Raw genomic sequence first — 20333 nt, 5'->3', positions numbered from 1 at the left:
TGGAACTATACAACACAACAAGTCATCCCGTTGTAATTATGGACTATGGTGTTTATTGAAAGAGCGTCTTCGCCTCAGGACAGATGAAACCACCGTGACTGCGGCTGCGACTCACTGTGGTGTATTTGCCCAGCTGACAGAGAGAGGGGAAGGTCTCTCTGTGGGCTCGGCAGATCTTCTCCACTATGAGGCCCAGCTCCGCAGTCAGCTCATACGTCTCTATGATAGTCATCTTCGGAGCGTCAACCTCCTTCTTCTTCTTGCTGCGGTCGTTCCTGACAGCTGGAGAGAGCAGAGCGTGACACAGGGGAGGAGTTAACTCCAGGTCAAGTCAAGAATAAACCAAAATACACTAAGTGGTTCAAGGTTGAAGATTCCCATGGGAATTAACGGGAATTTATGGGAACCATCCGTTGTTTTTTTTTGCACACTGATTGTATTTGTCTATGATTCTATTATTATACTCTTCTACTATGAATGAAAACAGCCTCTTCAAACTTAATTACGGTTGACATTTTGAGCTGTAATTGAGTAAGATTGTAACATGAAATATAAAGTAACATCGACCTTGTAGTTGTTACATTGCTCCAGACTATCCATTCAATAACAATCAAATCACTGCCCCCCCCCCCCGCAAAAAAAATAATCATTCAGTGTAGAAAATAAGATAGTAAGATAAGTCTTAGAGCCGGTTTCACAGACAAAGCCTAGCCCTGGACTAAATCACACTTTCAATGTAAAATCCATTGAAGATGCTTTTTAGTTTAGGATTAGGTTTAAACCTTGTCTGTGAAACTGGCCCTTAGTAATTAGCCTGTAGACACTACTAGAGCAAGATGAGGGCCAAATGACCAATAACATCATTTTCACATTGAACACCATTGTATTAGTTTGAGTCCCTTTCCTGGGAGCGTTGACGGCCCCAGTAATACCATGCATGCTGTCACCTCTTTGGCTTTAACAGCATCAATCCCTACACTTAAGTTAAATCATTGGTGAGTTATTTCTTTCACTTTTTTCAACACAAGGGACCAGCTGTGGACAGCTGAAAGCAATGTTTCTCTCTCCCTCGTCTATTGTTTGAATCCGGACTTAAAGTTGGACATGGCAGTGTTTCCATTTCAACTTGCTGCCAAGACCTGGAATTCTCCAAATAGCCTATTTCATATCATTTCCACCAATTGATAACACATGACTATATCATAGTATTCATGAAACGCCTTGCATTTAATATACTATTTTGAATAAAGTTAATATGATACTGTGATCAATACAGTTAAAAGAGGCAGGCTTTTGTAATCAACCTGTACATCATGTCAACTAGATGGCTCTGATGTCATTGTCAATATCTGGACATTCTACTCCTATAGATGAGATTACATTACATTAGATTCAACTTTATTGTCATCGCAGAGTGACCAGACAACGAAATGCAGTTTAGCATCTAACCAGATGCTGATATAATGATATAATAGTGATATAAAAACATGACAATGATAGTGATAGGTACAGTATGCCAAGTACGGTAGTTTAGAAGTATGTACAGGAATGAGCCATGTTCAGTTAAGGTAGTTTATGTACAGTGTGTAATGTACAGATGAATAAAAGAGGCTATATCAAAGAGGCATGTGCAATGTGCAATAATACGGTATGTGCAATGGTAGTATTGTAAACATCAGTAGTGTAAAGGGTAGTAGAGTAGTAGAGTAGACAGGCCTACTCCTACTGGGCTCAGACAGGCGTGCACACGTCAAGGGGGAGATCCATCAGACTCATGCATCGCAGCAGCCAATCTCCTCAGACACACAGGTCTGCATCGCCTGTGCTCTCCCTGGGTGCATCCATCTACCCTATTCCCTGCTGATAGGCGTGGTGTAAACACAGAGGGCATATCAGACACCCATTAGTGGAAACGGCAGCCATAGTTATACACGCCCTCCACAAGATCCATACATGTGATGGATTCATGTAATAGTGACATGCTTGGGAGACTAGTGTACTTGGAGGATATTGTAGTGCTCTATGCGGGTGTCCGTCATCACCATCACCATCCCCCACCGCCCTGCTCTGGTAACAGAGGTTTTACTATCTAGGTCAGTGGCCTTTTGGGTAATGGAGTTTGAGGTTTTTTTTTTCTTCCAGAGGTGTTGAACAGCAGAGTGTGATTGGATAGACACTTTTTAGGTAGAGTGACATTTTAGAGAGGCATCATGCTGTTGCCTTGGTTTGTGGAGGTTACAAAATGGTTTCAGCTGTTAAAGCTGCGGAGCAGTTCTGAAATATTGAACAGGGTTCCTACAAGTTTCAACAAGTCAAATTTAAGACCCTTTTACACCTTTTTTAGACCTCTTTGGATATAATGTTTGACCTATTCGTGACACCATATAACAGCTATTTGTCATCCTCATGGTGATGAAATTAGACAAAAAATAATAGGGTTAGGGTAATTCATATAAAATAAATATTGGTTCCAGCTTGATTAATTGCCACGTAAATAGATGTGGTCGGACTGATTTCCTTGCAGGACAAGCTAATCTCATTTTTAGACCTAATAACCGAATTGTGGGACCTTTTGCTGGATTTTAGACTTTAAGGCTTTTAAAGACCAGCGCGGGAACCCTGATTGAAATGTATATGTTTATGTTTTGAGATATTGAAATGTATATGTTTATGTTTTGAGATATTGAAATGTATATGTTTTGAGATATTGCTCAGCAGAGGTTAGCCCTGCAGTGTTTTGGGATATTAGGCAGAGGAGCTAAGAAATTCTCTTTGGAATATTGCTCAGCAGAGAGTAGAGGCTGTGTTTGTAAATATGCCAATAGAGTTAAGGGGTGCTCTGAGATGGGTTTTTAGTTTTTTGGCACTCACACTCCTTGGACATGCCCGCGGCGAAGCACCTCTGTAGCCGGCAGTACTGACAGCGATTCCTGGTAATCTTATTGATGAGGCAGTTCCTCTCGCGGTGGCAGGTGTACACCATGTTCTTCTGGACACTTCTACGGAAGAAACCCTGGAACACCAGTGGAAATAAGAGAATACAGTACAGTATTGAGTGAAGGAGATATTTCACGTTATCTTATCAACAGTTTGTTTGTTATCAGCACTTGTCTATTGTCAAGAGGAGCTACAACTAATTTGGAAGTATTTGGAAGAGTACAATACCATTTCTTCAGAATCCATGACTCTATTTGCAAAACCTCCCAAAGGTCATTCCCTATAACAGCACATAGTCTCTCCCAACGGGCAGAGAGAGAAACACACTTGTTTTAATCAATTCCTATGTTATTAGATCATGTACAGGGGATAATCCTGTAATAAATCATGGCAAAAACCACATTGACAGAAACCGGTCAATAGAGTTAGGGATATAACAGGGAGGGACAGCACAATTGGTTGTTTCTGAAGCGCGGGTCTGTTGTCAATAGTATTGACTGAGGCTCTCTGATCCAACACAAGAGCAGTTTAGCAGGGCAAAGTTCAGGCCCTCTAGTGGCACTACTGTTTGCTAAGAGTACATGGTCCCTAGTGGCCACCAATCAGCTCGTTTGGATAAATTGAGTAACATGACACAGTGAATTACTGTATTTGCTCAAATTGAATTACCCCTGAGCTACACTAGCATCCAAAAGAGATGATCGACATATTTGAGTTAATAGTCGTTTACATCAGGTTTTCTCATTCCAAAAACTGAATAGAGGAAACAAAAATGTAATGACAAATGAAAAAGCATTTCAACAGACAGCAACTCATATTTTCAATGTATGCAGCTTCTATTTTTTAATTTCCATATTCTTCTATATATATATATTATACATCCATGGAGAAAATTAACAATCAAGTTACTTTTTTTCAAGTAGCTACTACATCATAAACCCCTACAGGGCTAACATGTAAAAAAATAAAATAAAATAAAAAGATAATAGCTACATGGTCGATCAGTTTCTGCATTAAAGTGCAACACAACTGTGCAACAACTCAATCGACATCGCAATATGTGGCATCAATCTATAATTAGGATCATTGCCTTTCATCTTGTTTCATGGAAAACGAGGAGAGGCTATCATCCGTAGCCACAGCCTCTTCTACCCGTCCTTGTTCTTGTTCACCGCGCTGCCGCTGCCTATCAATTATTTACCTTCTCTTTGTGGAGGCCCTGTGTTGCCTGAGCATTCAGCGGCAGCACAGGGAGAATCACCCTTCACCAATGATTGTGTTAACAGCTACTCACTGGCGTGGCCCGTCAAAGAGTGGTGGAGGGGGTCATCAGAGACCGCAGTGAATAGTAGAGGAAAGAGTAGTGTGTGTGTGTGTGTTTGTGTGTGTGTGTGTGTGTGTGTGTGTGTGTTTGTGTGTGTGTGTGGGGGGGGGGGGGGTGAAATTGCCTGTTGTAGCTCCTCTTTTTATGTAATGCACCTATCTGTGTCACTGTTTTTGTAGGTGACTCCAATGACTGTCTCAAGAGAAATAAAGTGACAGGCTGGCGGACGATCAGCTTCTTCTTCACACACTTACCTTACAGCCCTCGCAAGCACTGACGCCATAGTGGTAGCCCGAGGACTTGTCCTGGCAGACGAAACAGGGTTTGTAGGTGCGAGGAGGCGGTGGGGGGGACAGGGAGCTGGCAAACAGGTCCTCGGAGCTGGAGCTTTGAGTCTCGACAGCTAAAGACATACAGGAGAGAGAGGGAAGAGGCACTTAAAAACAACACTGCACTGAGAGTTGCGATTGAGAAGAGGGCGAAGGCAGTAAAGGCACTAAAACGGCCTTGTTTCCTCATCTCTATCATGGTGAGTGATCGAGGAAAGGGACGAGTTGTTGTCGTCGTTTGGATGAGGAAAGGAACTTATCAAGGACACTAGGGACATACAGTATGAAAGAGAGGAGGGCGTTTTAATGCAGTAGCTGAGCAGTCGCTCTGTGTGCCCTCTCTACCCTATATGTCTGTGTGCCCTCAACTCTCTACCCTATATTTCTGTTTTCTACACTAAACATGAATGTGTGTATGAAAAGCATGATTTCTCTCAAATGTTTTGGAAAAATATTTCCAAAAGAACAAAGTTCCAGACACCAAATGTATTTATTAGGCTATTTAATTATTATTTAAAAATGGTATATGTCTGTTAACACTCTACAGTACTCAGCATTATTGCTCGCTCCATGAACTCTTCTGACTGATTAGAAGTAACCCTGAGCTGAATATTCAAGTCACCTCAGATAACAGTGCCAAGTCCACTCGTTTAAGGCCATACGATAGCCTCTTATCTGACCGAGACAACGTTCAACAGCTCAAGTCAAACGTATTTGCCTTTTTCCTTTACCCTTTTCAAGTAAGACTTTTATGAAATCATTTTAAGAGTGCAAGGGTAAAAGCAGACAAAATAAAATGTTTGTAACACTTCAATTTACAGGTCTTTTCTCGCTGGTATCGACAAAAACATTATGTGCTATCAATCAATAGGCACCTTCTGGTACTTAAACTTCTTCGACTAAACTCAATTGTGTTTCTGAGGGAAAGAAACAAGTAATTCATGTGTTATTACTACGTCATTGCCATTTCAACCTGTTATTTTTTACAAGTAAATACCAGGTAGTGTTAAGTGTAACCACAGTCTTTGTTCCCCGTCAAAAATAGCCGATAAAAAGGAAAAAGAGAAAAAAAAGAAAGAAAGAAAGAAAGAAAACATGGCACTCTTTTATGAAGTGCTCTCTACACCACGGCGACAAGGCAGGCGGTGTCCCTGCTGGCTTCCCATCACCTCCGATATTAGAGCACTTAGGACCCCTGACAGAGACTGACAGAGAAGTAAAAAAGCCCTTTCGGAGGACAAAAACGAGAAAAATTGCTCATCTCCATCCCCTTGAACCAGTGGCCTCCAGTTGAACCTCCACTCGCAGGGTCAAACAAGTGAACACCGCCATTAGGCAGCATTCTCTCCCCTGCAAAACAATGCAGGAGCATGCTACAAGATCAACTGACTGATGAAGCAATGGAATGTTATTCTACTCTAAATGATCTGGGGAGGGGGGTGTGGGGTGGTGGGGGGGGAGAGGTTATCTACATTTCAGGGTTGTTTCGTTATGTTTGTCATAGTCTTACAACATACTACATCTAACATCATCTTAGTGTCATAGTCTATGAGTATATTCTAGACATATCATAGTCTATATGTCTGTAGTTTGCACAATATGTGGCCAGATTACTCACCCAGATTACTCCTTAGATTAGGTTTTAGACAATAGGTGTAATATAGTTTTCATTCTCTGCATTACATTTCATGGCATCACTGCATTACACGTCAACGTGCTCCGTAAAAATATATTGATGATTAAGTTGAATAGGTGCTGTTGCAGAATGTCCTGAAAGTTCTGCTTTGTGGCGGGGGGAGGCAAGCAGTCTGGGACTCGTCTGAACCCCTGAGTGACCGTTCAGTGAACCCACGGTGACCCCACAGTGACCGTCCTGACCACTGATCACTGACCACATTTGGCTGTGATGATGTGGTTGAGGTGCTCCATGTCCCAAACACTCTTCCCTAACCCTCACTGCTGCTTTCGACATGCCTCTGATACTGAATGCATGAAGAACACAGTGTTCTGTCAAAGCCCTGGAGACTGGCTGTCACACGCACAAAGCTGCTCTGTTAAATACATGTTAAATACTGGTTGATGAAGAGGGACAGTGGGAGGCAGGGGGACATTAGAGAGGTGTGATGAGTATGAGAGATGTAAGATTGTACTAACAGTAATGATAGCCTACATCTTTGACCCTTTTACTAATTCACTCAAACTTACCAATCCCATATCAGGCTACACAGCGAAAAGGCAGGTGAAATAAAGTAATAAATAAGTTATTAATTTGGTTAGCCAATGTTTGTATCCCTTCGGATAATTTACCATAAGATGCTGTTGTGAAGTATTTAATGAGATGTTACCAGGATTGTACAGTGGGATAGGTCACTACATGTACTGTGTCAGTAGCCTATGCAATCATATTTGCACATGTAGGCCTCGTTTTCAAAAGCATCGATTTCATAGTTATAATGTAACATCCAGATGATATGTCACTAGTTCGGAAATCAGATACGGTTGGCCCACATCACCTGATTGAAACGTTAGCATTGCTCTATGTTCTAACGGGCATACGTGGAGCAGTTTGTCATCATGTTGCGATATTGCGCGACAATATTTGAGTCCCATCGACTTTTGTAAAGTGTGACAGTCAGAGCCAACTCCATGTAGATCCCGGCATCTCATACGGTCAAAAAATATATATTTAACATGGTCACAAGTAATAATTTATATAATACGAGCACATTTGCAGATAGACCAAACATGAAATCCTAATGCATATCATACGATTTATCATGGTCACGAGTCATAATTAATATAACACGAGTACATTGCATGCACAGACAGAACATTACATCCTAACGCATCACATCAAAGATCAAAGTTAACCTACATTGCGCGCCGCTCCGGTGGACTTGCCAATCCGCCTCCGTGAGTTCAGTGAAGCATGCGGTCAGAGGCGGCTCCTGGAGCATACACGACGGGCTGGCAGAAGTGTAGAAATCCAGCATGTCTCCCGGGCCAACGGCGAGGAAATCCATATAGTCAAACATTGTGTTTCTATAATCTATAGCATGGATGTAATAAGGCAGTCCTTCCTCGTCAAGCTGCAAGTCCAGTATAAAAATAGAACAAGCGAACTGCCCTTAATTCGCACGTCCAGATCGGATTCTTTCCCTCTCAGTGAAGCGGATGATGGGCATTCATGTTAAAAGTTTTGCAATTGACCCACAAATGATATCGTATGAAATATGAATCTAAGTCCACGCAGAACATATCGAGAGGGGTGTGCGCACTCCGCGAGAGACGAGTTCCATCTGCGTATTTAGTGAATGTTTTGCGTCCGTCGTGCGCAGCGAACTACAGTAACATAGCCAATCCTGGAGGAAACCCGAATTCACATTCACAAATGGAATATATTAGGTTATTTTACATAACAAAGTTTGTTTGGGAATTCTAATCTCGAACGGGTTATGCTGTCTCGACACAACCCCACTTCATACTAGTTATGTCACAGCGACCGATTGAATTACTTAATATATGCGGGTGAACTTTCTGTGAACCTTTTTCTGCGCGGCTGCTAACCTTCAAATGACCCAAACATTGTCTGACATCAGGGAGCAGGGTTCCCTCAGCAGACGTGGGGAACGGCGATTGTGTTGCACGTTTTTGGGTTGAATTTTGTGCAGAAATGTAGGCATGAATGGAAAAAATGCAGGAAGATTCCTTGCATGGACTTCTCAATGTTTGTGACAAAGTAATGGAGGGGGGAAATGAAATGGTATTATTTAGTTGATCAAGTTCGACCGAATATATATCGGGACAAGGAAAGTCCAGTCTGGTGTCGCCTGTCTGGCTGACGTGCGTGCTGACGTCCTGCCACTTTCAGCACACTGTCTCTTGTCTCTTGTCTATCGGTCAGTTGTTCAGTGAATTATCTTCAATATACGTTCGTTAGTCACCAAAGTACTGACGGTGACAGACTGCTGACAAGTTCTTCGTATGTGCAAGGGTCTCGTAAAAAAAAAAAAAAAACGAAATAATAGAAGAGAGAATAGTCGAGAACTTTCTTTCCCCAGAAGTTTCTCTAAAACACTATGCAAAGTGCTAGGGTTTTTCATTTATTTCGTATTTTGGATAAATTAGACACTTGCACACAGGGCTGCCAAGTTTCACCAAAAGTTTGGAGTGAGATTTTTTGGCGGTGGAGCGACCCAAAACTGTGCACGTTTTGGCAGCGGCGGGCCCTCTCTCCCACCCAATTATTTGTGCTAGTTTCCTGCAATTTTACATGTTGTTCATAATAAACCAGCACAAGAAATGAAAATAATTAACATTTTATAAAACAAGAAAAAAAAATCAGTAGACAATATATCATATTTATGAAATCTTAATAAACAAATACAGTAGCCTACAGACTCTAAAAGAAAAATTGGGCCCCATCAACAGGACTCAGCCCCTTGGTCAGCAGCAGAAAGACCCTTGGTCATCATCTTATATACAGTGCATTGCTCATAGATGGCTATCATGTTATACAGTACATACCAGGGTTTTTCCTGGGTCAGAATGAGGGCTTGGTGGGTGATTTACAACAATTTGAGGGACCCCCAATTGTTGTATTTGTATTGTAAATTGTAATTATTAATTAAATAATTATTGTAATTATTAATAATAATTATTATTATTAATGTACCTGGTTATGTTACAGTAGAGAAACAAAAAACAGTTACCAAAACTGAGTATTTACTAGCTAAGATTGGCAAAAGATTGGCGTGGTGCAACCGAAATTAGTAAACAACTAGTTTGAAACTAGCTAGTAACAACTAGGGGTTTAGTAACTACTAAATGCCTGCATTTAGTAATGACTTACGCCATATTGGTGCAACCCAGTCCAGTAGGCTACCAGATACGATGTTGTAATGTATGCACATATTTTGCTACCACGGTTGCCAGACGGAATTGACAATGTCCAGCCCAACCAGTCTAAAAGCTGCCGAATCCACCCGTCCAGTGTGACCAAAAGTAGCCCAATCTGGCAACACTGCTTGCTACGTTCTTGCAGCTTGCGTGAACACAGGTTCTTCCATCAGCGCTCGCCTGCCGCTTCGATTACAGACTCAAGTTAACGCGCGTGCAGAAAGATGCCACGAAACTCATGTCCGGTAGCTTTCTTTCAAGGAATAAAAAAATAATAATCTCGCTGTGAGAAATAGAGATGCGGCGTGAGAGCGTGAGAACTGGTTGAAATGCGTGTGTCTCACGGTGATTGCGTGAGACTTGGCAGCCCTGCTTGCACATACGAAAAACAGGTTGCCAGCAGTCTTACCAACATCAGTACGCTGATGAGTAACGTATGACGGTATTAGTAGACAAGACAAGAGACCAAAGACGTTTTGTATTGAATGTGGCAGGGCGTCTGTAACACAGCATCAGCATGGGCCCTCAGAGAGGAGGCCCTCAGAGAGGAGGCCCTCAGAGATGAGGCTCATGATAACATACATTTCTGCAGCAGTAAGAACAGTGGGCTATAGCCAAAAGCGTGTTAAAACGTGCATGTCATGAAGTAAATTATTGAATTTACACACTTTTCATTGATAGATAAGATGTAGTCTTTCTGCTACCTCTTGTGTCAGCAGTAGGAATAGTTTGTGGAATGCAGGTTCTGATTGTAAGGTCTAATTCACAATGAGTCAACTCACACTGCCAACACTGTAAATTGCCTCTACATTACCTGAATACTGGCGTTTGATATTTATGTAAATTGTCAAATGTAGGCCTATGAGAAAACCTGAACTGTTCTAGTAAAGATCCCGTGGGTGAGAGTGACAGATAAGCAGTTCAAAGACATGTGTAGCATTAGAACCACTGTGTCGTTTATCTCCCTAAGATATCACCAAAGGAGAGCAGAGAGAAAAAGATCAAATCATGATGAATCCTCTAGCCAGAGACAGAGAGAATCAAACAGAATGAGATGGCAGAAGAGGTATGTGGTGATAGAATCTAATCTGAAATACCTGTAGGATTGCTTCAAGCTAAACATTTCACTTGTCATGTGCCATGTGATCCAAACTGAAGTAAACGGCATAGTGTAGTATATTCTATAACAGGGCTACCCAGACCCATTGAGATCCACTACATTTATTTTATTTTATTTTTTTTATCTTTTATTAGTTTAGAGATGAGGATGCCTGATTTGTTTTATCTATTTTATTTAACAATGACAATGCACAATAATCCACATTTCAGACAATACTCAAACATAAAAGTACCAGAGGTAACTAAATAGCAAATTTTCATTAGTTCAGTCCCCTGAGAAGATAAAAACATAACAGTATCAATATTTGTGTATGTGTCAGTATTAGTACCCCTCTTTAGCCTAAACGTGGATGATATCAATTCCAAGTCTGCAGCAGTTAGAGGAGGCCACTATCTACGAGGACTGTCACTTTTCAAGAACACTTCCTGAATTCAATAAAACGACAAGACCATCCCAAATAAAACGTATAACGAGGATGTTCCATTATTGGCATTCTGTGATCTAAACCATCGTGTTCTAGGAAAATCAATACCCGTTACCTTCCGTTTCTCTTAATATATGTCTACTTCGATTTCTCATTCTTGACATAAGGAAGACAAATTCACAGAGAGAGAGAGAGAGAGAGAGAGAGAGAGAGAGAGAGAGAGAGAGAGAGAGAGAGAGAGAGAGAGAGAGAGAGAGAGAGAGAGAGAGAGAGAGAGAAAGAGACATAATCAAAATATTGCGGAAGATAAACTAGGTCAGCAAGATGGGTAAAAAAGAAAAAAATAAACTGCTCCATTTAAAAAAAATAACAGGATCAACTGGAAAAAAATCCCTTAAAAGAGATACACAAAAAAACGAGGGATTCAGACTAGGGATTCGAAAGTATCAACAAAAGCCCTAAAAGGTGGAGGGATTTTTTTTAGAATAGATGGAAAAATAAGAATACAAGCTTTTCAACAGTAAATACACTTGGTTTCCCTCAATGCCACTGCTAACCCCATTCACGGGGCTGAGCTCCAATGTTAAAAGAGGCTAATTATCTAGTATCTCCCACACTCCAGGGAGGGGAGGTCAAACAGAGGACAGGCATGCAGAGCATTCCTCTGGCCTGCTGGTCCTCCCCACCGCCTGGTTCCCCCCCCCCACCCTCCCTCTACGGTATCTCTCTTTCTATCCATATGCGCTCGTTCTCTTTTAATCTGTCCATCATCATCACTCAAGTCGATTCACTGCCTCTCTTGAGCACTGTCTCTCAAGTGGCACATTACATTGATCTGTCTGTCTGCTCATGGAGGGGAAAACATGGCGTTCAGTTTTCTCTTTCTCTCTCTCCCCTTTCCCCCTTATTCTCTCTCGCTCCCATTCCCCCTCATTCTCTCTCTGCCCTTTTACTTTCCTCTCTTTCTCTCTCTCCTATTCCCCCTCATTCTCTCTCTCCCCTTTTACCTTCCCTTCCCTCTCTCTTCTCTCTCCCCCCCCCCCCCCCACCTCTCTCTCTCTCTCCCATCTCTCTCTGTCTTCGTCTTTCAAAGGAAAAGAGAGAGGGAGAGAGAGAACTATCAATCCGTTGTTTTTATGTTGGTGTCTATGTATTGAATCCTTCATTCATCACTGTATGTTGCCGTGGCAACATCTGCTGATGGAGGGGCGTAAACAACACAGGCATTGCCGGATTTTACCAAGGAAAGATGGGTACTACTCCAGTATACTCTAGGTATTTATGATTTTCATTTTACAGGGCAGCAGATTACTAGCAAATCCACAAGGATTAGAAATGGATGCCCTAAACCACACTTAGCTTAGTGTTATCCTTTGATGTAAATCTCAGATGATCAAGCCATTACACCTTCCTCCAGTCCTTTGTTCACTTTTGAGATATAAAAACACAGTGAAACATTCCTATTGTAGTGCTTTTATTTCTAATGAATACACAATTAAGATGTAATGCATCTGTTCCTGATGCTCGCCTAGCGGACAGCAAAGGGAACAGCCCTTCCCTACTTGCAAGCAATGGTCAGCCCCCAAACCCCTGCCCGATCACTCTGCTCTTCCACATCGGCTGGCCGCCTGGCCTGTGTGGATGCAGCAGTCGCGCTATTCGGTCACAGCTTTTCACTGTCTTGGTGCCCCGCTGGTCAACGAGCTTCCCACTGCTGTCAGGACTGCAGAGTCATCTTCCACTGTAGACTGAAGACCTCCATCTCTTCAGGCTACATCTTAACTGTCCCTCCTAAAGACCTCTTCATCCTCACTACCACCCTGTACAGTTTCTATACGGTAAATAACAATAAATAAATAAATGAGCATTGTGTATAAGCATTGTGACTGCCAATGGCCCCTGGTCCTAGCATAGATTTGTTTTTCTTATGATGCCTGAGGTAAATGGACTGGTAAATGGACTGCACTTATGTAGCGCTTTATTCATGATCCACTTACTTAGACAAATGTACTTGTTTGTCTCTTTGGATAAAGGCGTCTGCTAAATGTCTAAAATGGAAATGTTCCTGATCCGCCATTCTCTTCCTCCATGCATTATCCAAAATATTTGTTCAAATTACCCAAATATATGACGCTAAACTACATTTGTGATTTACTTTCTCAGAGTGTAATTCATTTGCTATTGGCGTGCTACTACCAAACAACATCTAACTAGATCTCCAGGGAATATCCTAATTGTATTCTGGAAGGAATGGCAGATATAACCTTCATAAAACGAAACACTTAAAAAAACAAAACAAGGCAAGAGTTAAAAAGGAGAAACACAATGACAAGTACAGCTATAATCAACATTTCGTCTGCTTTTTACAGCCTGTTGTTAGCCTATGCTCAGAGCACCCCATCTTTGAGGAGTTATTTATTGTGGTTGTATATCTTTTATAAGGGCTGTTACACACGCAGAAACAGGATGAGAGGGATAGAGTGGTGTTAAAGGGGCAAGCTTTCTATCAAACTTCCTTTTAAAGTAGTGTTTGATTTTCTAAAGGATCGTGTCAGGCCTATTAACAACCGAACAAAGAGAGACCATTTTCTTGATTGATGTGTGGTTGCCATGGATATTCAGATTAGGGCATCTGTGGCCAATGGGGATTGAGGACAGGAGGACTCATTTTGTCTGTTTTGGGACAATATTGTAATCTTAATCTGTGTGGAATTGAGAATGGAAGCCCTTATTTATAAAATACATATCATTAAATGTGTCCCAAAACGGTATTAAAATGATGTCTGAAGTATGTCAGACATAGCACACAATGTGTGCTTTATTATCATTGGCCAACATTGTAATAGTGTACCACCAAAACAGATTCTATAATGGTTGTTGTTTATGCATTTCAAAAACATATAACTGCTTTTTATCAAAATAGAGTAGAATAATCTAAATCACTCTACTTTTTCACAATGTTCCTTGTGCTTACAACTATAGTAACTATGGTGTATAACATTGCATTAGCATGTTATTGCATAGTAATTGTAAGCATACAGTATTTGACACTATATACCCCTCCTATTGAGTTGATGGAACAACAAGTCACCAGAGGAGCCTTGGAGAGAATCTTCCCTATGGCCTGAATTTGCAGACACCTGTGAAAAAGACACAGAAAATACAGCTCAGAGACACACTAAGAGACTAGCTCCAAAGGAAACCCAATTGAATCAACGCTCAAATGTAAGGGCATTTTCTATTAGGCATATTGGTGTCCTGGTGCAGTTTCTTTGAAGTGTTCATGATAATTCCACAAAATACACAGAAACGATAAATGACCGTTTAATGGAGCAATCTGTGGACTAGTACGTGTGTGTGTGCGCATGTGATTAGTATAGAATATTAAGATAATCATGCCTCTGTCTAGTTTCTCATCCTCCTCCTGTGTTTTCTTTGGTGGAGTCGTCCAGCGCAGTTTGAAGTCGGTCACGCGCTGGTTGGCAAGAGCCGCTTGTACCTGAGGAAAAACACAATAATGTCTCTCTCCCACTTCTATCTTTCTCTCTGGAATAGACACACACACACACACACACACACACACACACACACAAACTGCAGTGCTCGGCACTCACCTGCATGTATAAACACTCTCACACACCTCTCTCTGTCTCTCACCTTCTGCAGGAGCTGCTCATTAATACCAGGGTCTGTCATGTCAGCGTCAGAGTGGATCTTTATCGTCACCACTGATGTCTTTCTTATTGGGTCTTTAATGTGACAGACACACACACACACACACACACACACACACACACACACACACACACACACACACACACACTTTTCTTAACAATACAAACAAACACAATGCAATCGACTCAAAAGCATACATCTATTTAGTAGAGAAAAGTAAGAGAACAATGTCTCACCCGAGCAGAAAAAAGGATGTGTCAGAGTACAGTTCACACCTCTCCACCTCCTCGTACTGAGTGACATTACTGTACAACGTTCCTGTGAAAACCAGGGAATGGGCTGTCCACTGTCCCAGTATGTGAACGTGAAGTCACTCTGATCTGACCACCTCCAGGGCACCCTGTGCAGGCCAATCCACACAGTAACCCCTGACAGTAATGTGAAAATGTCTCTGTTCTCGTCCTCGCTCCTCACACTAGCCAGGTCAGTGAAGGACTCTCTGCAGCGGCTCTGGGCATTCCCCCAAGACAACGACTGGTCGCTGAGGACGTATCTGGCTTTGGCATCTGCTGCATCTGGGATTAAATTAAATTAACTCAACAAAACAGTCATTGTACTTCAGAAGTCAAAACCGCAGCTGTAGGTGGTGCCGAAAACAAAACTGCGAGTGTGTTAATGTTAACGCATAGCATAGAAATGTGTGAGTGAATTGTAAGCAATAATTCAAAGCAAAAACTCATACAATACCATCATCGTAACACACAAAGTGATAAGGCGCAGAGCAGGCCATGTCATTCCACCTTCCGTCAGTCCCTCTCGCATATACACACGACTGATCGCCGTAGGCGTTGTTGGGTTGACCGTCCTGCCAGTTTTCAAACCCTGCTCCTATCTCATAGGTCTCATCAGCCAATGACCACCTCCAGGATCGATGGTTGTCATACAGCCCTATCCAGGCTCTGGGATGACTAGTCGGTTCGTCGGTCTTCAGCCGGGCTACGTCGGCCATGCTGTCTACGGTGGCCAGGTCCGTGTGCTTCTCTCTGCAGTAGCTCCGCGCTTCAGTCCAGGTCTTCTTCAAGTTGACGAAGTGATAACTATGTGGGACGCACCGGGTGGGGAGGTGGAGGCCTGAGGACGGAGTGGCTGTATCTGGTTGGTGTGTTTATTACATAACACACTTGTGTGCAGCATAATGTGTTGTATTATATATTATCTTATTGTCTTTTACATTTATGTTACATTACATTACATTTATAATCCTATATTAACTATCCTATAGTTCAGGACCATGTTCGCAAGGACAAATAGACTGAAGCTCAGCTTCTACCCCAGGGCCATTCAGGCCCTGAACACAGCAAAGACCTAGGTTCTAGGCCCTGGACAATCTAGACAATTTGATGGCAGCTACTAGATTGTAATCAAGTGCAATACTGAAACACAACTGTGAACATTTCAAACCTGCAAACTGCGACACTTCAAATGAATGTGCAATAATACTATGTGCAATATGACAACCCTCGGGTACATAAGGTTCAGAGATAGGAAATGTTAGAATAGGTATCGCATAACATAGAGTACAGCACAGTGTTTTATTTGTATAGTATAGTATAGTGGATAGTGTACATAGCCTTTATTTATGTAAACCAGCTCTTTTCCCTTCTTGTTTTTAGTTTTTTTTCCTAGCACCAGGGGAGCCACCCCTCCCAAATGTCGTTGTATGGTACCTGTACTATATCAATGGCAATAAAGACCATTCATTCATTCATTCATTCATTCATTCATTCATTCATTCATTCATTCATTCATTCATTCATTCATTCATTCATTCATTCATTCATTCATTCATTCATTCATTCATTCATTCATTCATTCATTCATTATACGGCATATGATTTCACAAACTGACACTCGTATGTCAAACACAAACCTCTACATGATGGCAACAAGGTAGACTGAGAGCTACGCTACGCTATGCAATTTCACTGACTAAATGTAACAGTAGCAATTACCCGAAACTAGCCTGTAAACCTGCAATGTACATTTGATTTAAACAAATCCAGGTGACACGTAAATCTGACCTGAGAGAAGGAGAAGTGGAAGCAGGATGTGATCCATGCATGCAGTAGAATGAGGGTCAAACCTGATGAATAGAGAACATGTAGAACACGCAGGAACAGAGAACATTATTGACCAATACTTAATGTTGTAATACTACTACTACTACTACTACTACTACTACTACTACTACTACTACTACTACTACTACTACTACTACTACTACTACTACTACTACTACTACTACTACTACTACTACTACTATTACTACTACTACTACTACTACTACTACTACTACTACTACTACTACTACTACTACTAATAATAATAATAATAATAATAATAATAATAATAATAATAGTGTTTGTATCCTAGCCTTCACAGGGAGCACATATAAAAACGGGTTATCAGGCTGAATCTGGTGCAATGACATTGTTGGCATTGTTGTTCATGGTCCCTGACAAATAAACGTATAAACAACCATAATTGTTATAATCCAAAAAGCAAAAGTTATACTTACTAAAATTGCGACGGTCCAACTTCTGTTAATGATGTAACTAAATAGAAGCATCCTGTGTGCTGTTATTTGGTGTCTTCTCAGTTCCTCCTTGAGTGACCCACACATTGGAGATATGCAAACAAATTGATTTGCAATTGTAGGTGGCACTCAATGTTTGCATGTTGGCTATTGGCAGCATCAAGCAATGACCGCACCTTAAGTTCTGATAGGCTTGCAAACACCACTGTGATGTGTGATTTAGGACTTTAAGAATCAACCAGTTTGTGTTAGATTAGTGGCTTTAAAGACAACTTTTGGAGTGGTTGCTGATAGGAGCAGTCAGACCAGTATCTAAAGCCTTTACTCTTGATTTACAATCAAACTCAACTGTGTTGGGGAGGTCCAGTCTTCTAGCACACATAATGTATGCCCATGTCGGGATGAGTTCGAATCTGGCCCATGCCCTGCTGACATGCCCACTTCTCCTTACTTTCCTGTCTATCTTCACTATCTCTATCCAATAAAATGACAGATATGAGTGGGACTGCCTCACTCAGAAAAAAAAATACCGTAAAAAAAAACTGTGGTAGGCTACTCCAGTTGTGTTTCACCCAGAAAAGCACTGCCTTTGTACACAAGTAAGTCAAGGACATTCACCACGTGGTGCTAAGACTCACGTTTGACCTTCAAATTCAAGAAATCAAGTTTTGGTTTAAATCTGGTTCAGCTGGGTTTGGCCACCATGCCACAGCAGAACGTTCTATTTATATTTATGGACATACAATGGAGTTTTTTTTTGGTTGACGAGAAATAGTTGGGCCCAACTGCTAATATTTTTTTTTAAAGCAGGTTGAAGGAGCATTATATTTCTGTAGTTGAGACAACTAGTTTCCTATTTACTCCCCTACAATCAAATACATTTATCTATGATTACAAAGAAAGTCTAGGGGCTGTATTTTAATGGTGGGGAAAAACAGTCTTAGTGCAAACACGGGGCGCTAGTGGTGGCGTTTAGGGTTTGTATTATTATTATTGTTTTTAATGATTTTGGGGGGTAAAATAAAAATGGAACTCCTGAGACCAGGGGCTGCAGACAAAACTCAGACGGATGACGTCATAATCACAACAGTCGAGATGACATGTTGACGTCACAATCAAATGTCAGCTTATAAAAGAACTCAACACGAACTCAATCGAGCCAGTTGGATGTCGGTATCACCACGATCAACACGCGATCACAAGGTAAGCGCCTGTGGACGTTAGCGGACTTGAGGCCGAAGTGAGCTAGTTACCTTTGGAGATGGAGCAGCGTGTGTGTGTGTGTGTGTGTGTGTGTGTGTGTGTGTGTGTGTGTGTGTGTGTGTGTGTGTGTGTGTGTGTGTGTGCGTGCGTGCGTGCGTGCGTGCGTGTGTGTGTGTGTGTGTGTGTGTGTGTGTGCGTGTGTGGGTGACTGGGTGTGTGCGTGAGTGTGCGCGTGTGTGGGGGTCTGGATGTGGCTGCGCGGGTGTGTGCGCGCGCGCGCTGAGTGTCAACATCTAGTTCGTTTATTGTTTGAAAGTGATCCAAAGTGTCAATGCCAACAGAGATTATAAAGAACCTTTCGCTTTACAACCCGACGTCCTAGCCGTCATTTCTGAAGGTAGAAATAGGAAAAGGAGAATGGCTTTTTGGCACGTTGCACCTGCAACCGATGCTTCAATCCATGCTTTTGAAGTTCAAACAGCCTCACATAGGGCTTTCACACCAGCAAAGAACCGTGCCGGTTCGCGTTCGCGTTCGGAAACCTCTGAACCTTGGTGCTGTCTGGCGAACGAGCCCGCGTTCATACCAGTGTAACCTGAACCATCGTCATCAACGCTGGGTGATGAAGGGGCGGGATAAACAAAACAATTCACAACTAGATGGCAGCTACTTCACTGGAAAAGAGGATAATATCTTCCACTACTACAGTATCTGAAATAAACACTATTTTCTGTGAAACAAAACAAAATACACTTTCTACACGCATTCTCTTACTAATCAGCTGCTCCATTACTGGAATAGAAATGGCTTACGAAATTCGCGTTCGCGCATGTCCGCGCGCGTGTGCGTGTGTGTGTTTGCTGAGCATGTGAGGAAGATAGAGAGAATAATGACACTTTTGATATTGTTTTTGATCACTAATGATTAGATTTAGATTAGATTACATTTTGTCTACTTCCTCCTTGCTGGTCTCTGCAGCCTAGAATAGGACACACCCACTGACGACGTGAATGTTCTACGTTTTGGTTCGCGCTTGAGAACCACTATTTTTTGGTGCCCGCTGCGAACCAACTTTTCAGGTTCCGAACCAATTGAGCTTCGGTCTGAACGCGCCGGCCGGTTCCAGACTTGGTTCGCGAACGCGAACCGGCACGGTTCTTTGCCGGTGTGAAAGCCCTAACAGTCATCCATGAACTCATAGGGGACATAAGTCATTGTATAATAATAATAATAATAATAATAATAATAATAATATATACATATAAAATACGTAATTTCACATTCTCTTCCTTGTTCAGTTGTTTGTGGAAAGTTGTAGAAATGACAACAAAGAAGAAGAGCCAGGGAGATGACTTCAATGTAGACTCCGCTTGGCAGCTTGAAGATGAGTCGTACGATGAGGAGATCCCACAGGCCCACAGAGCAGCCAGCCCGGAGGACCAACCCGGAGGTGTGTTGGTGTGTGTGTGTGTGTGTGTGTGTGTGTGTGTGTGTGTGTGTGTGTCATGACAACTGATGCTTCAATCACAATGTCGCGCAATATCAACGTCAGTCACTTTTGAAGTTCAAACAGTCATCCATGAACTCATAGGGGACAAGTCATTATATCATAATAATATATACATATAAAATACGTAATTTCACATTCTCTTACTTGTTTTTCATATTGTAGTCACGTATAACGATAGTTCAAGAACAACAAGAAGGAAGCATGAGGGGAATTCGCGCCTTCTGCAGGCTGCTAGGCGGAATGAGGACAGACCTGTTACTGTAAGTGTAACCATCACTATTAGCACACACGTCCCTGCAGTTCTACCAGTGTTGTG

The 20333-nt window shown here is 41.8% G+C and overlaps 1 protein-coding gene across 1 annotated transcript in view; it reads right to left on the bottom strand.

Moving 5' to 3' along the window:
* Nucleotides 1–8055, bottom strand: part of LOC308165943 (retinoic acid receptor beta-like) — a 13897-nt gene extending 5842 nt beyond the window's left edge. Inside the window, exons 1-4 of the mRNA XM_080540151.1 lie at nucleotides 7466–8055; nucleotides 4516–4664; nucleotides 2872–3013; nucleotides 116–282 (exon numbers count right to left, since the gene is read on the bottom strand). Coding sequence (XP_080396277.1) covers nucleotides 116–282; nucleotides 2872–3013; nucleotides 4516–4664; nucleotides 7466–7625 — 618 coding nt within the window. The 5' untranslated portion in view covers nucleotides 7626–8055. The remainder of the gene's footprint in view (nucleotides 1–115; nucleotides 283–2871; nucleotides 3014–4515; nucleotides 4665–7465) is intronic.
* Nucleotides 8056–20333: the final 12278 nt, after the last annotated feature.

The sequence above is a fragment of the Nansenia antarctica genome (genome assembly GCF_963989245.1).
Source record: "Nansenia antarctica genome assembly, chromosome: 10".
NCBI classification, from domain to species: domain Eukaryota; kingdom Metazoa; phylum Chordata; class Actinopteri; order Argentiniformes; family Microstomatidae; genus Nansenia; species Nansenia antarctica.
Note: the sequence above shows the minus strand (reverse complement) of the source record. Positions and strands in the feature narration are given on the sequence as shown.